The sequence below is a fragment of the Mirounga angustirostris genome, unplaced genomic scaffold (assembly GCF_029215605.1).
Source record: "Mirounga angustirostris isolate CCGP_5_RB_7025 unplaced genomic scaffold, mMirAng1.0.hap1 SCAF_16, whole genome shotgun sequence".
In the NCBI taxonomy this organism is placed as follows: Eukaryota; Metazoa; Chordata; class Mammalia; order Carnivora; family Phocidae; genus Mirounga; species Mirounga angustirostris.
In genome coordinates, this window is record NW_026991724.1 from 5,341,956 (window position 1) to 5,357,584 (window position 15,629).

The 15,629-nt window shown below is 46.7% G+C and overlaps 1 protein-coding gene across 5 annotated transcripts in view; it reads right to left on the reverse strand.

Moving 5' to 3' along the window:
* CDH13 (cadherin 13) overlaps positions 1-15,629 on the reverse strand; it is a 1,446,671-nt gene that overhangs the window by 495,526 nt on the left and 935,516 nt on the right. For all 5 annotated transcript variants that reach the window (XM_064580856.1, XM_064580854.1, XM_064580855.1 and 2 more), the window contains one exon: positions 8,292-8,444. In XM_064580856.1, coding sequence (XP_064436926.1) covers positions 8,292-8,444 — 153 coding nt within the window. The remainder of the gene's footprint in view (positions 1-8,291; positions 8,445-15,629) is intronic.

Here is a 15,629-nt window from a genome sequence, read left to right on the forward strand (position 1 = left end):
CGGTCGGCCACCATGCCTGCTATCGAGGGATCACAAAACACGGGCAGTGGATTTTGAGCCCTGGGAGTCAGAGCTGTTGCCCAATAAACTCGTTCTTATTTGTAAACTTAGCAGTTTAGAGTAAACGGTTCTAAGGGCTCTTGCTGTCGTGATATATTGTGATTCTTCATTTGCGAAGAAAAAACACCCCCAAGCCGTCACGCTGAAGGGTCGCCGTTGTTAGATGCGTGGAGAGATAAGGGACGCATTGTTGTCACACGTCTAGCGTTCCATGAGTGCATGCAGGTGCAGCCTGCGGGCCCGGCCCGCGGAGGAGCAGGCCGAGGGGCGTTGTGTTTGCCCACCTGCCAAGATGCAAGACCTCTTCTGAGGAGTTTGTGCAAATGAGGTCTAGGAAAGCACATTCCCGCAGCCCTGAGTGGGGAAGCAACTTTGCTTAGTGGACCAAAGAAACAATCAGCCAGGAGCACCCTGACCCGGGGACGCGGCGGGCTCGGCGATGTCGCTTAACCTCTTCATGCCTCAGCTTCACCAGCTGCGCCTGGCAGATAAGGCTGGATTGCAAAATGAGGTGCTTGAAAATGTGAAGAGCGGAACCAGAAGGAGCCAGACGGAGATGCTCGGGGGTACTGGGGTGCGGAGAGGCCGTGACCAAATCCTGAGTTATTTATTTTTTTTCTAACTGTAGTCACAAGACAACCTGTTCATTTGTTTATCCAATTCTGCTTTTCTGCATTTCGGTTTTTTAAGTGCTGTGTCTAAACAAATGCCAGAAAGTAGTTAGCTTCCGATGTTCGCGCAGAGTCAAGCGGCTGACTGAGGGGAAGGAAGACCTTTGATTTTCTGCTCTTCCGTGTTGGAAACTCCTCCGTGTGCTGTCTCACTTGAGATTCACAACAAACCTACCTGGTGGGGGGTGATTATCCCCATTGGTTTGAGTAAACTGGGGTACAGATGGGTTAGATTAATCCAGTGGTTCTCCAACTTGGCCACACAATGGAAACACCTGGAGTTTTATAAACGTACTGATGCTTGGTCCCACTCCAAGACACGCTGATTTAATTGGTTTGGAGAGCAGCTTGGGCATCAGGAGCTTTAAAATCTCCCCAGATGGTTTTCATGTGCAGCAAAGTTTGAGAACCACAAATAAACTAGTTGAGGCCCCCAGATGTAGTAAGACAGAAAAGCCCGTTCTGCTGGCCCCAGGGCCAGCTTCCTCCTATCAGGAATTATCTTCTCCTGTACCTGTTCAAATATTCTGAAGACAGTTTCATCTCTGGCCTAAAAGGCCGGTTTCTGAGAAATAAGCAAACACTCTGTCACATGGCATTTAACAATCATCCAGCCTCTAGACAGGACAGAGCAAAGAAGCCTGGGCCGGATCTGCCTGGCTCCCCGGACCCATTACTGAAACAAAAACAAGGCAGTTGTGAAGAGTACGAGCTGCAGTGTGGAGGGCGTCCACATGGCGGACCAGAGCACCTGGAGAAATAAACACCTTTAAGGCACAACTGGTTTCCCCCGCGGGACTGTAACGAAATCGGCTCCCAGCCCACCATCAGTGACGCACATTAACACATCGAGCCAGCCAGCTACAGTGATGCTAAGGCTCAGGAGCACTGAGAGCTGGGGGACAACGGCACGTGAGGTGAGGTGATGGCTCCTGGCTCGGGAACACTTAGCCAGTGGCTGTACTGAGCCCTAGTCTTGTACATCCCACTCACCACCCGCAACGAAGCCAGGGCGTGATCGGGCCGTCTTGCCGCCCGACGTAAAGATGAGAAAACGAGAAAGAATTAAACAACTTGCCAAAGGTGACACCATGAAATGGCCCATATTCACCCTTTGTTCACCTGTACAAATTTCATATAGTTCCTACGACAGCAGAATCAAAATTCTAACCTCAGTCAGTCTGATTCCAGAGCCTGAGCTTTTAACCCAGGGTCTCTGTCTCCTCCCAATCAAGTTCTTTCCAAGGTCACGTGCATTATTGATTGACAGGCCCATAATAATGAGAGAAGCTGGGATCAGAGGTGTGAAGCCACACACTCTCCTGGGCATGGGTTGGTGACCTGCCCTCAGACAGCCGTGCCTATCACTGACTGTCTCCTCCCTGGAATAAGATGGTACCGATGATGTGGGGGCTGACGCTGTAGACCTCAATGCCACCCAGAACCCCTTGCTAGCTCAGCAACAGTCCTTCCTATGACCCAGGTTCTTCCCTGCAGACATCCCGGCGTTAGACTTGGCAATGGAAGTGGGACAGAAGGCAGAAGTTCTGCTTCGTGGATCTACAGTTCAGAAAGCATGCTGTAGGAATCACTGCACATTTCTGGGCAGCCAAGGCGGACCCCATTCTGAGCATCGCAGGAACAGGGTGGCGGGACGAGGAGGCAGCAGTCACTGCTCCTCTAGAACAGTGGTTCACAATTTTGCCCCTATGGGACGATTGACACTATCTGGAGACATTTTAGACTGTCAAGACTGGGATTGGGGGTATTATTAGGGTCTAGGAGTTCGAGACCAGCCATGTTTCTAAACACCCTGCAGTGCACAGGCCAGCCTCCGTAATAACGAATTATTCAGCCCCAAATGTCAACAGTGCCCAGGCTGAGAACCCTTGCTCTACAACAGTGTCATCCAAGGCTGGGTATTTCCTGTAGCACCACCAATAGTCGTGTCCCACGTGAGCCAGGTTATTGGGTCCCTCTGGCAATTACATAAGCTCCCTGTACCCTTTAATAAACCACTTTCTTTATACACGAGTTGGGAGGGATTTTGAGGAGTACCACCAAGAATCCTATCTAAGAAAGATGGCCATGGGGGTGATCAGACTAGAGGATGAAGAAGGATGTAACTCGTTCCTCCAACCGCAGGCCAGGGGAACCTTCCAAGCACAAATATTATCAAGGGCTGTGCAGTCCTATCATGTAATGCATGCATGATCCACGTAGACCATGGACATTATTATAAACAGATTAATCACCTAAATAACTCTCCGAAGTGGGTAAATCTACATGTTTTGGTTCTCTTACAATCACTAATGTTATGAAACATGTATTTCGACTTGACAGCATTTTTCACCTTAATGTATTGTCTGCCAAATTGTCTTGGAGCGATCTATGGGTTAGAAACAGGGCAGAGCCACATGAGTGAAAGGAAACACAGGAGGAACCTTCTTTCTGCCAGGTGGATTCCAATTCTATGGCAATAATCTTAACTACAAATTCAAAACGTATCCAAGAAATTGGCTTGAAGGAGAGCAAGTTATAGTCCAGAAAATGTGAACAAATATTCAGAAGGAGACAGCGAAATCCTGCTCATGTGCTGAGGCCAAGAACACAGGTTGTTCCACTTACTGGTTCTATAACTGGGCAAGGTAACATTATTAAGCTCATCTTTGTGAAGATTAAATGAGATCATCATTTAGGTATTTAGCACAAAGCCTTGGCGCGTTGTATATGTTCAATAAACACTAGCACCAACAGTAATAACAATAATGTATCTTGGGAACCACTTTGGCCCTCAGCTAACACATCCATAAAGGCAAGATAATAAACCAGTTCCATAGGTTTGTGTATCTAGTACTCTAGAGAGCTCTTGGGCACCTAACGGGTGCCTAGTAAATGCTAGTTCTCTCTCTCCTTTTCTCCCACCCAGCTCTGACAATGCCCAGTCCTCGGTATGTCTCCCAACGGTGGACAACAGAACAGGGTGAATATGCCCTGCCCATGATACCTGCCCACCTCGATGGCCTAACTTCCTGTTTTGCCCCCTACCTCCTGTTGAACCCATCCCAGACTGCCTACTGGCCCCCCAACCTGCCTAACAGACTCTGTCCCCCACTCGACTCCTGTCCTGCCATATTGACAAATTCACAGCCAGCAGATTATATTCACAGTGTGAGGGAATCATTACCACCTGCTAATATTTTTATAGAATTTCATAAACTTGGTCATTCATGAGTCATTTACAGTACTTTATTCCAATGAAGAGTTCACAAATCACTCAAATGCTGGCAAAATGCATAATAATGAGTAATATTTCAGGAGTCTTTGCATTAACATGTCAGCTTCCAATACTGTAAGAACTAAATTAATTTACCAGGTGCCACTTTGGGTCAGAAGCTTGGGAAGCCCTTTGGGGGCTGGGGTAGGGAGAGTGGGCAGGTGGCAGTAGGTCATGGACGAAGACGGTATTTAGGAAGACATCAATCATCAAGCCAATCACACCCCCTTTCCAGTCCCAGTAAGGGGAGTTCCTGACAAAGAAGGCTGGAGACGTGCAGATTAGGTATCAGATTCTAACTGAGGGTAAAACTGGAAGAAGGATTTCTTAGTGGTTGGAAGCGCAGGGCTTTGGAGGTGGAGAGACGTGGATATGGATCCCAGATTCTACACACCCCAGCTGCGAGACCTTACAAAAGTTATTTCACAGTTATTTGCTTATCTGTAAAATGGTGTTAACATCTACGTCTTAAGTCTCCTGGGTGAAATGAGTTAAATAAGAGAACGTGTATGAAGTATTTAGCGCAGTATCAGCCGTGTAGTGTTCAATAAACGGTAGCTTTAATGATGATAAAAATTCAGGGGCCCAAGGACCAATTATCCCTGGTTATTTCTTATTGTGCAAATCCCCAAGGCTTAGTTCTGAATGCTTTCCTGTTGGGTTTGGGAAGTAGCAAGCAGCATTTGACTTGCATGTGAGGAGCCCTTAACTTTAAAATAAACAGCACCAACAATGGAGCGCTTATGATGGAATTTCATTCGCCCACAGGCTTGCTGCTTCTCAGAACTTGCCAGAGGGGAAATGGAAAATGTGGGGCTTGGAGGATCCAGCTCTTGAAAGAAGGTTGTTTGCTACCAACCACGATGACCACCGTGAATGGGATGCATCTAACTGCCGCTAGGAGAGTAGATTCTTTCTAAACGGGTGCTTGAAATGGACAGGAGTTGCAACATTCCTGCGGGCAAAGTGTATCAACTAGGGTAACCCAGTAAATCTAGAAATAGGAGAACCAAACAGAGGGTGATGGGGACATTCCTCTGCAAGGACAGGAAGGAAACGGGACAAAGACTAATAAAAGAGCAAGCAAGAGGCGTGGGGAGTATATTGTTAGAAACAGGGCCCCTAAGGCTAGGTGAGAGTGGCTCTGGGCCAGGCTGCTGTTGGGCTGTTGTACCTGGGTGCTCTTGTAAGACCCCGCATTCCCACCAGGACCAGCATCTCCCCACTGGGCACTCGTGGCCCTGTGCCCGGGGGTAAACTACGCCACATGATGAACAAGGCACTGTGGGCCAGCAGATCACATGCCCAATGGTGAGGAGTTTAAAGCAGTTCATTGTGAAACAAAGCCTAGGCATTAAAACAAAAGCTACGTGAAGGCTGGGAACCCGGTGTGTCTGGTTTCCCACCAGATTCCCCTAACACCTTGGAGGGAGTGCCTCACTCTGTGTCTTCAGTCAAATATATGTAGAAAAAAAATGAATAATTAATCAATATGCTATGAAACTATAAAATAAACTCAGTATCACCCATGGAAAGTTCACGCTTGATCTGGGCAGGCTGGGCTACAACCTTCCTTGACCATCCATCATGAATCTCTCACTCGTGTGGTGAGATCATATAGTGCTCACGGGGTTTCTGGCATTATTCTAAATGTGTGACACATATTAACTTATTTAATCCATTAAAATCCTCTAAGATAGTATTATTATCATTCCCATTTTACAGATGAGAAAGTTGAGACATACCCCCTGCCCAAGTTTCCACAGCTAGTCTGTGACATCATCTGGTGCAGCAAATGCGGCTGTGTATAAAATTATGTTTTTAATTGCTATGATACTATATGGCTTCACTTTAAGGAAAAAAAAAATACGAGAAGTTCCAAGCCACAGACCAGGCTCTATTTTACTCACTGATGAACAACTGAAAGCTGATTAAAGCTAGCAATTTTAGCTTCTACAGTCCTTAGAGGCGCAAGTACTATCCCCGTTTCATGGATGAGAATTGTAAGATCAGAGAGGGTAAGTGGATTTCCCAAGATCACACAGCTCAGTAAGTAGCAGTCCTGAGCCTCAAATAGCAATTTGCGACACGAAGAGCTCTTAAATGTGATCACTGTGCTATGACATTATAAAATGTATTGTGTCCTTAGTTTCCCATGTCTGAAAACTAATGGCTCTTCCCATGATAGGCGTGGAAAGAGACGAGGCCATGCACCTATGGACTGGTGCTGGCTTTTCGGGCAGCAGCTAGACCCCGACAGCTGCCACGTCCCCTCTGGTTGCTGTCGAGGTCACCACTTTCAGAGGGTGCAGCATTCAGTTTCTGCAACAACCAGGTTCCGCACAAGTAGACACTAAGGACACTCTGCTCACCCTTTGGTGATTTCTGACAGATGGTACCCCTGCAGATACTCGCAGCATCTACCCTTTGGCAAAGCTTCTGAGAGCGGAGTGTGGGAAGCACCCTCATCTTCCCCGGACCCAGGACCCTTGGGCACGTTGCTCAGCATGAGATCTGCTGACAGACATGGTTCCAGAACCTTCCCTGGGCAGCTTCTACTTGTCCAGTTCTTGGATTCCTCCAACACCCTCACACTGTCTTCAATGCCCTGGAAACTCAGAGCAATCCGATAGGGAGATGAGGGGGACTCGAATTCTATGGATGGGATCCTGAGGACCAGAGCTTACATGGTCTTCCCAAGGTCAACAGCTCGGGATGACAGGGCAGGCCAGACCCCAGGGTACCCGTTTTCCATCCAGAGCACTTACTTTTCAATGCACTGTCCCTCTACCCTCTGTCTCTAATAAAGGAACAACACAGGTTTGGGTGAGAGAGAGTAGTGTTGCTGCCATGGAATTGGATTATTCTTATGTGGTGTTTTGACCAAGAAAACCAGAGATGCTAAATCTTGTCCTATAAATTGACCACCACCTTCTGACCCCGATCCAGGGAAATGCACAGGCCAAGGCCATGACGATGGAACACAAACATTGTTGGCTGAGCCTTGTTCCCACAGTGCCTGCTTGCAGCTCAGTGCACTGTGCCCCACGGAGGGCATTTCCTGAAAATGGCCGAGAATTCCATCTCATTTCTCAAAGAATGAGCTCATACCCTCAGAGGCCTGGGTCTGTAACACAGGCTGTGAGAAGGGAAGTTTTGGGGGGTGTTGTAAAGAAGGGAGAGGACTGACCTCAAGCCCATATGAGAGTTAGTGCTCACCCCAATATCTGTTTGCCACTGCTCTGGTCTGTGTGTCCTGAATGGGTATCCACTTCTGAAACTACCCTTTTACAAAGAGCCTTTTATTTCTCCATAAAAAAATAACTTAAGGGGCACCTAGGTGGCTCAGTCAGTTAAGCGTCTGACTCTTGGTTTTGGCTCTGGTCATGATCTTGGGGTCCTGGGACCGAGCCCCGCATTGGGCTCTGCACTCAGCAGGAAGTCTGCTTGAGCTTCTCTCTCTCTCTCCCTCTGCCCCTGCCCCCGCTCACTCTCTCTCTCTAAAATAAATAAATAATTCTTTAAAAAATAAACTTAAGTACTTTGTAGAAAAATCAGAAAAACAAAGAAAAAGTCGGTAACGCCGAAATACAACCATTAACACTTCGATTTTTCTTTCATCATGTTTCTTCCCAAATCTACACCTGTTGTGATATGTGCAAATTCTCAATTTGCACGGAGGATACCATATGTATTTGTGTGTCTGTTTCCACTCAATATCTTGAATTTCTCCCATATAACCAGAACTTCTTCAAAAGTGTTTTAAATGTATAAAACCTCCTTGCAAAGTTGTGCCATAATTTAACCACTCCCCCATTGCTGAATATTTAGCAAAATTGGTTCCATTTTAAGGATCGTGTCTTGCTATAACAGCATTACACAAAAGTCTAAATTCCTCCCTATTTCCTTAGGGTAGATTTCTAAAAGTACAATGATCCCATCCAAGGGTTCACAGCTTTTATAGCTGTTCATAATTGAGCCAGTTTTTGGAAAGCCCAAGCTGCCCTCACGGTTCTGACCTCCTCTGAGATTCCCCAAGGGTCCCCCTTCTTGGTCTCCAGTGCCCAAAGTCTCACAGAGGCCTGCAGGCTCTGCTGATGAGAAAGGGGCCCCTATTGTTACCCTGCTGGGGTTCAATGCCACTTGGCTCTCACAGAGACACACTTAAAGCCGCACAGCTCCAGGTTTGATGAGGCACAGAAATAACGAGTTCAGTGGGAAGACAATAGTCTCGGAAAAGCCACACGTCTGCAATTCAGGGTGGGCACTTGAGGAACACTCACCTGATAAGTAGCGATCGTTTCTCTGTCCAAGGTCCGTGTCACGGAGACGCTACCTGTGTTCTCATTGATTCTGAAAATTCCTTTAGGCTCTTGATCCACTCCCTTTCCAGTGAGCCGGAACTTGGACCCTTCCGGTCTGTCACTATCGACTACCTGGTCAGAGAAACAGAATGACATTTAAGACTCTGGCTGGAAAACACAGAGAAAGCACATTTTCAGTATAACTCAGTGACCAATCCACTAATCACAGGTGCCGGCGGCCAGATAAACCCGACTAAGGCAGCATCACCAAAAATAGCATCATTGCTTAACACCTTTCATCCTGACATGCAAATCTTTGCGGCTTACAGCTGGGGAAACTTTCCAGCATGGTGGGAGGGGGACGGACATATAGGGATAGATCTAGATGGGAAATCACTCCAGGACATTCAAGATTGGACATTCTTATTGTTACTCTCAAGAAAAAGATTTTTTTTTTTTTTTTCCTGCAAGCCAGACCAAATAGACAATGGGAAAAAAATGAGTGGGCAGTCCTGTAGTGGGCAGGCATTCACCGAAGTTCTAACTATTTACAAAACTCAGTCATCAGCAATGTCACCTGCACTATTGCTTCTGGGTAGCAGGCCCGATGCTCAGGAAGCATTTTTTTTTTTAAGATTTTATTTATTTATTTGACAGAGAGAGACACAGGGAGAGAGGGAACACAAGCAGGGGGAGAGGGAGAGGGAGAAGCAGGCTTCCCGCTGAGCAGGGAGCCTGATGTGGGGCTCGATCCCAGGACCCTGAGATCATGACCTGAGCCGAGGGCGGACACTTAACGACTGAGCCACCCAGGCGCCTCTCAACATTTTAACTCTAACAAGTTCAGCAACGACAGCAAGAGGCTCCTAGGTGTTGAATGCAAGAGTGCACGAGAAGGTATTCTCTGTACTTGAGATATTTCTTTTCTTTTAGATTTTATTTATTTATTTGACAGAGAGACAGCAAGAGAGGGAACACAAGCAGGGGGAGTGGGAGAGGGAGAAGCAGGCTCCCCGTGTAGCAGGGAGCCTGATGCGGGGCTCGATCCCAGGACCCTGGGACCATGACCTGAGCCGAAGGCAGACGCTTAACGACTGAGCCACCCAGGCGCCCCGCTCAGGAAGCATCTTACACACACTTACACACCTAAAAAACCCTCCCACCAGTGCTGGTGGTGTTAGGGGACATTATCATTTGTACTTCATGGATGAAGCCACGGTCAGAGCTGCTAAAGAGATGAAGACGGGATTCAGAACCCACCTCCTGTTTCTATAGGGACATTGCTATGCAACGTTGACACTTCTGAATTTAAGATAATTCCCTACAGGTTGTCAGCCTTGCTTTGACATTTGAAGAGAATTCAGGTGATAAGATGCAGGAAGATGGTTCTGGCAGAGGGAACAGCACAGACACAGGCAGTGGGCCCGCGAGGGGGAGCCTACACGACTCCAGAAACGGGGAGTCATTAGCATGGTTTGAGGGAGGTTGAGGGGTAATTAAGAGACAAACTATGTTTGTTGTTTTTTTTTAATAGTGTTTGAAGATTCCCAGCTAAAGAGAGAACCATTATTTGCGTGAAGTGGTTCTTGAGTTTGTCCAAGGATTCGTGTATATTTAATGTCACTTTATCATCAATATGTGAACATGAATTCGATGGTAACAATTTTTTTTCCCCCGCCCCCACCCATGGTAACAATTTAAAGGTCACCTGACCACAGTAGATATTCAGGACAGACAGCAAAATGAAAGCTGATACTGATCCAGCTGTAACCAATTTACAAATGACCAGGCACCTATTGGAACACTGTCACCCGTGCCTGAGGGTTTTGGGGGACAGGACAGGAAATGCGCTTTCTGGTGGGATCAGTCTCCCCTAGACCCCATCGCTGTGGCGGCCATGCCTGCAATTCCGATGTCTGCCACCAGGTGGCAGTGGAGCCTAAGGCAGCATGACCCTCATGCCCAGGTTCCTCTGCTGTGACCAGTTGACAGACCTGACACAGTTCCATAGAGCAGTGTTGTTGTTGTTGTTGTTTTGATTTAAAATTTTACTTAAATACATTGAGGATTTTGATTAAACACCAATTATCTCTGTTTGCATTTTTAAGATTAACAAAATATCATCTAAAGCAAGACTAAAAATAAGGCATGTGGTATCTTCTGATGAAAAGAGTTTTTTGGGCGCCTGGGTGGCTCAGTCGTTAAGCGTCTGCCTTCGGCTCAGGTCATGATCCTGGGGTCCTGGGATCGAGCCCCGCATCGGGCTCCGTGCTCCGCGGGAAGCCTGCTTCTCGCTCTCCCACTCCCCCTGCTTGTGTTCCTGCTCTAGCTATCTCTCTGTCAGATAAATAAATAAAATCTTTAAAAAAAAAAGAAAAGAGTTTTTTAATCACTGCTTGACTTGATTTAATCCAACTGACATTCTCCCCATGACCCACTCCCTCCTGCTGGGGAGCTCCACGGGGTCAACAGCCTCAGCATACTGGGATCACCCCGGGATCCCAGTGCCTGGCATACGGCCGGAACCAGTTCCAATATCTATTTACTTTAGGACACCACTGTTCAGACAAGCATAGGCTCTCATCCTAGCTTGGCCAGTGGGCAGCTCTGGAACCTGGGACGTGGTTCTTTGCCTACTTAGCTCTCCATTTCCTCATCTGTAAAAATGAGGAAAACACCGCTCATGTCCCAGGGTTGCTGAGGGTTTAATGAGATAGTGTGTACAAAGTGCACTTCTTGGCTCACAGAAGGTACTCAATGAATTGTAGCTAACGATCACCATACTGAGAGTAATAATCACAGCAAAATCACACCGACACCCCTTCGTTGTCATTGGGTAAGACGGGGACTTCCAGGCATAAAAAGAGCATGTTAACCATAGTATTAAAGAAGAATCCCTTTCTATTTATTTATTTATTTATTTATTTATTTATTTATTTGGGAGAGATAGAATGAGAGAGAGAGAGCACGAGAGGGAAGAGGGTCAGAGGGAGAAGCAGACTCCCCGCCGAGCAGGGAGCCCAATGTGGGACTCGATCCCAGGACTCGAGGATCATGACCTGAGCTGAAGACAGTCGCTTAACCAACTGAGCCACCCAGGCGCCCAAAAAAGAATCCATTTCTAAGAGAGCAAATTTCCTTTCAAAACACAAGACTTACAAACATCTCTGGTTTGAGACGAGAAGTGCTCTGGAAACAGGCTTACTGTGGGAAGGGGCCACTGATCAAAATCTGCCTTCTTTGTCACCTCCCTGTTTACTCCCCCTTCCTCCCCCCTTTTACCACTTCAATGTGGATTAAAACCTCTTCCTCTTGCTCCCCTGAGCACACTTAAGGTAGGCAGGTCCTATCCAAAGGCCGTATTAAGTCAGGACACAGTGTGACGGGAAATGAACATGGGCAATCTACACGAGCTGTGGTGCTGCCAGGAGTGGACTTCTGACCCCATCTGTGTACCGGACACAGCTCACTGGTGAAGCCCTGCCAGGGGAGGTCTTCTGTGCTCTGATCTCCTTTCTGGACACTGCCCTGCTCAGAAAGGGCTGGGAGTACAGCCTTCCAGACTTTCTAGAAGGCACACAGTCAGAGATGGTCCTGAAGGCCCTCTTAGGGCAAATATGGCCACCCTCCCATTTCTGTTTGCCCCTTACCACTGAGTTCTGGACCCAGAAATCCCCCCAGAGCCACCTTTCCTCCTGCCATTAAGGTCAGTTCTGGGTCATTTCCTTGCTCTCAGACAGCTTGAGCCACCTGACCCCACAGAAGCAGGGTCTTGGCTGCTGGATTTAAATGACTTCTTTGCAGAGAAGAAGGAAGTCCTGCTGTGATCACCTCTGCTTTGTGCTGCATGACTGACTCCCCTCTCTCTCAATATTTCTGTTTTTAAAGGCTTGGCTTTTGACAGATCTACTGAATCTGCCTCCCGGTCCTCAGAACCATGTCCACTTTGAAGGAGCGCCCACAGCCACACCAAGTATGGCACCCCAGACTAATGAGCATTATGGGGCCACCAGCCCAGGGACGTGTCTCAAGATGTGGTTCCCTGGACCAGCATGGGCATCACCTTGTTAGAAATGCAAATTCCCAGGCCTCACCCAGAGCTCCCGAATCAGGAACCCTGGGGATGGGGCTCGGTGACGTGGGCTTTGACAAGTGCCCTGATAATTGCGACGTACGCCACAGTTTGAGGACTACTGATTTAGACAGATTTCAGCACCATCCATACCCACATTATGCTGACAAAAGGCTGGGTCTGTTTGCTACTCCTCTCTAGACCTATTTTAAACATATGACACCATTAGGAACTCTAATTTAAAAACCTGTTTTCTAGAATGTCAGTAAAGCAGAGTTGCTACTTCCCCAAGACTGACATCTCCAACTGCGTCCAAACACCCTACGGTTTGGAGAAACCTTGGAGGGGAAAGCATGGGGCTGGGGGTTGCGTTCCAGGGAAAAGCCAGGAGTCCTGGCCCGGTTGAGATTTAGGAATCACCCACCATATCTCCGGCTTCTGGGTCCCCAGCTGGGACTTCAGAGGGACCCCAGCCCACTCCAGCCTCACTGATCTGGGGAGAGAGCAGGTGTGCAATGGCCACAAACCCAAGGAGGCCTTGAGCCACACATCGGAGCTATCCCACGCTAGTCAAGAGGGTTTGCAGACGAGCTTTATTACACTATGCTCCTCTCGGGAAAACTACCCTGTGCTACTCCAGGGCTGTGGCCCCAGGGGGGTAGTCCTTTTGTTGTTGTTTAATGTGATGGGATTTAAGAAATCCAGGGCACTCCTTCTGGTCAGAACAAATCCTGCTGTGAGTCTCTGCTCCTATAGCAGCTGTTAACACCCATTATCCCACATAGCAGGGCTTCACAATTAGCTGGTCTCTCCTATTGGTCTTTGTAATTCAGCACTTCTTTTCACAGTGGGATTTTTTTTTTTTTTTGCCTTCCTTACTTATCCTCTGAGTTTGAATGGAAAAAACAAAAAACAAAAGACATAGCTAATGATGAGAGAGAAAGAACTCTGCCCCTGGGTGCCAACAGCCTTAAAGGCATGTGAATAGCACACAGGCATCTTGCTACGTACCTGGGTAAAGTGACTTCCTAGGTAGCCATGGGGCGGCCAGCATACCAGCTATTGGGGTGGCACGGCCCCGCTGGGACCAGAGACCTCTGCACCCATGGAGGGACAAGAAATACTGAGGCAGGGATTGCTTGATCTGAATTGCAGAGGACGGTCCTGCTGCATATTTCTTAGACTAGCACATTATGGGCAAACCAAGGCCCTCCTCTGAATCCCCTAAGTCCTGTTCCCACCTGTCTTCTGGTTGTGTATAGTTTTAAGGGATTCTTCCATGAATTTATACACATACGCACTCATAGAACATACAGCAGTTTTGAATGTTTTTACATGAGTAGGATCATTCTGTATAAATTTTTCTACAAAATTTTTTTTCTATTCAATGTGGCTGGGATACATTAAAAAAGTTTACATATAAACTTTTTGGGGGAATAATTTTACATTTACAGAAATGTTGCAAAAGTAGTACAGATTTCCCATTTACCTTTCATCTAATTTCCCCAAATGTTAACATCTTACATACCGTGCTCATGCATGATACATGACTATGAACTAACCAAGATGTAGATTTTATGTATTCAAGTTTCTCTAGATTTCCCACTTCTTTTTTCTGATCCAAAATCCAGTCCAGGACCCCACATGGCCTTTAGTCAATGTGGTTTTTAATTGTTCATTCTGGTGTCTCTGTGTGGTTCAGAATTTTCCCTCATTGTACTGACATTGGTTTTCCCCCCATGGAAGATGTATTCCATATATAAACATGACACAGTCATCTAGCTTTGTATACCATGTTTGCTGAAGAGTTCTGGCCCTGACTTCTTGTGTGTATACTTGAACTCAGATCTCCACTAGAGACTTTTGCCTGTTTTGTTCTAAGGGCCTAGAATGGTACACAGTGCAATAAATATTTGCATACCGAGTAAGTAAATCGATGTGATAATCACCTCCTCACTGGCCTGCAAGGTTCTGATTTCTTTTTTCTCATCTCCTGTTCTAATTGCAACCAGAATGGCCATTCTAGAATAGAAACACAAATCTCACCATGACAGTTCCCAGGCTAGAATTCATGATGGTTCTGTACTGCTCCCAGGGTCAATTCTCAGGGGCCCTCCTGATGGGTCTGCACCTGATTCTACAATTCTAACTTTGGCCACAACCAACCACAGACCTTTTGAACTTTGTTCACTTTCTTTGGACCTAGGGCAGCTGGACTTCTGTCCCCCAGCCTGTCTGTCCGAGACCCCTCCTCCTCTTTCTGGACTCAGCACCAGGATTGCCCACTTACTGAAGCTTCTCTTGAGCTCCTCCGCCCTGCTCCATGAGGAATGAACCTCATCCTCGGAGCTTAGCCCTGCTCACCAGCGAGGTCTATTAGAGCAGAGAGAGCAGATGGCCTCTTTGTTGTTGGTGGTGATTATCCCTTGGGCTATTTATTTCTTATTCTCTTTAAAATTTCCTGGGTCTGGGGGCAGCTGGGTGGCTCAGTCGTTAAGCGTCTGCCTTCGGCTCAGGTCATGATCCCAGAGTCCTGGGATCGAGCCCCACATCGGGCTCTCTGCTCGGCGGGAAGCCTGCTTCTCCCTCTCCCACTCCCCCTGCTGTGTTCCCTCTCTAGCTGTGTCTCTGTCAAATAAATAAATAAAATCCTTAAAATAAAATAAAATAAAATAAAATAAAATAGAATAAAATAGAATAAAATAAAATAAAATAAAATTTCCTGGGTCTGGAACACAGAAGATACTTGATGAAAGCTTTGAGTAAAGAAGTATGACTTTATTTGCAGGTTTTTATATGATCACAAAATGCTCATAAACCCAAACTCCCCACATTTTAAAAATAAGGTCTTTTGTCCTAACCTTTAAAAAAAATTGTGCAACATCAAAACCTTTTCATTTCTCTTTTTACCTGTGCAACATCAAAACCTTTTCATTTCTCTTTTTACAAATCCCTAAAGTTAACTTCCTAGGCAGTGGTAATACCTAGGAGTCAGGAAGGGACTTAGATTAGAGGCCTCCCCGTCCTAATAATCTGCAAAGGTCCCCTTGTGTGGAGACCCCTTGTCTAAGGAGACATTGTGCTTGACGGCAAAGAAGTTCCAAGACAAATACCCTGGAACTTCTTCCCAGTCACAGCCAACTAAAGTGATGCCTCTAATTCTTCTCTATTTAGAAAATCAGGAGACATTTCTTTTCAAAAGATAGAAGACTATATGCACACGTGTGTGTGTGCATGCACACGCA